We start from the raw sequence: 1,806 nt of genomic DNA on the forward strand, positions 1-1,806 counted from the left end.
GGCAGAGCCTGACATATCAGCAAAACCAGTGTCCTCAGCTCTTCTGTTAAAATTTGGCTGAGGCTTTGTTGTTATGCTTTGCACTTCCCGTGCCACACTCCAGCTATGCCACATAAACCCACCAAGAGAACTGCTGCGAACATCTGGCTGTGCTGACTGAAGTCTTCCTGAAAAGGTCTCAACCAGCTGCAGGAGACTTTTCCACCTGACTCTTCTCAGATCTTTTCAGGCCTGCAAACCACCTACCAGCTTCTCTTCAGCTGCAGAACAGTGGCAAGAAAAAACTCCCTGACATCCATCCAAAGAGGGGAAACCACGTCAGCACGATTCAAAAATCAACAGGTTTGGCAGAGAACGCACAGCTGATGATGCACAGGTTGTGCATCACTACCCTAACGTGCACAGTCTCAAGTTACACATCTGACAGACAAAGATGATGTCAGTTCTGCTAGAAAAAGGCAAATCTTTCACTGCAGGGGGGAAAAAAAAAAATCAAAAAGCCTTTGTCCCTCTGCATGAAAAGCTGGAAGCACTGCTTTAGGGAAGCCAGCTGCCACCAGTTATCCAAAGAGCAGACCGATGTCCCAGAACATAAAGCTTTAGCTCCCTCACAATAATAGACCTCCAGAGGTTGACAGTGTGAACCAGTGATGGTATCTACAGCAGAGAGCCTAACATTTAATTGACAGACAACAGAGTTAGAAGTTATTTCACTGCTAACTTTTACAGTGCCCAGCCAGAAAAGCATTTCGATTCCATTACAGCAGTTTCAATTTCTGCAACTGGTATCACAAACTTTTGAGGGTAACAAGAGTTACACAACCCTAGCCCAGTTCAGCCTTACAACTGTTTGTCCCTTCCCTGGTGAGAACCAAAGACTTGTAACATGCCAGTTCTGTATTTTTCTTCTGGTAACCTCAAGTATTAAACAACAATAATAATAATTACTTAACTTGAACTATTTCCTGAGGGAGGGGGAAGTATCCTCTCTCCCCTCCACTCCTCATACAAGGATGCTTGCCATGCCTACTATGAAAACTCCTGCAGAATTTGATTAGATCAAGTTTTCCAAACCACCATTGTTTAAGGAAGAAAATTATCAACGGCCATAGCCCTCGTTTCCTTTGGCATCAGATGTGAAAACACTGCTCACTAGTAAAGTCTGCCCACCTCATTAGTAACAGCACTGTAAAATATGCTGCAGTTTCACAACTTGCAAGGTGAATATGAAAACACAACATTGCCTTTGAAGCTTACATCTCTGAGCCTTTGAAACACACATTTCCTCTGCAAAGAGGAGTGCTGTCTTTCTGTTTAAGGCTGATTTCTGCACTCTCCCCAGTGGCAGCAACACATCAATCCCTGAGCTCTCCCTTGCCTGATTAAAATTCACACTCAACATAGCATTTACACCTAGACAAGTAACCAGCTGGGTTTTCTCTCTCCTGAACCATAAGCGCTAGAACGAAGACAGCATTGCTCAGCCGCACTTGGGAAACCTACTAGAAAAGACAGAAGGGAAAAAAAACAAACAACACAGAAATAGAATTAAACACCACGCATCCAAACGAAGCCACCTGGAAGAACCACGGATGCCTGACCCGACGGGCATCACCCCCGCGAGACCGGCGGCAGGTCCCGGCCCCGAGGAACCCCCGGGACCCCCCAACCCCGGCGGGTCCCGTCCCGTCCCGTCTCACCGGGCCCGTAGAACTTGCTGCCTTTGGTCACGTCGAAGACTTTGCCGTTGACAGCCAGGAGGATGCGCGGGTTGCGGGCGCCGTCGAACTCTCGCAGCTGCTCGAG

At 47.3% G+C, this 1,806-nt stretch overlaps 1 protein-coding gene across 1 annotated transcript in view; it reads right to left on the reverse strand.

Moving 5' to 3' along the window:
* Positions 1-1,803, reverse strand: part of PGRMC2 (progesterone receptor membrane component 2) — a gene marked incomplete at its 5' end in the record, with an annotated part of 11,420 nt that extends 9,617 nt beyond the window's left edge. The window contains one exon of the mRNA XM_009079066.1: positions 1,701-1,803. Coding sequence (XP_009077314.1) covers positions 1,701-1,803 — 103 coding nt within the window. The remainder of the gene's footprint in view (positions 1-1,700) is intronic.
* Between the last annotated feature and the right edge of the window lie 3 nt (positions 1,804-1,806).

This window comes from Acanthisitta chloris, unplaced genomic scaffold (assembly GCF_000695815.1).
Source record: "Acanthisitta chloris isolate BGI_N310 unplaced genomic scaffold, ASM69581v1 scaffold33057, whole genome shotgun sequence".
Classification (NCBI taxonomy): Eukaryota; Metazoa; Chordata; class Aves; order Passeriformes; family Acanthisittidae; genus Acanthisitta; species Acanthisitta chloris.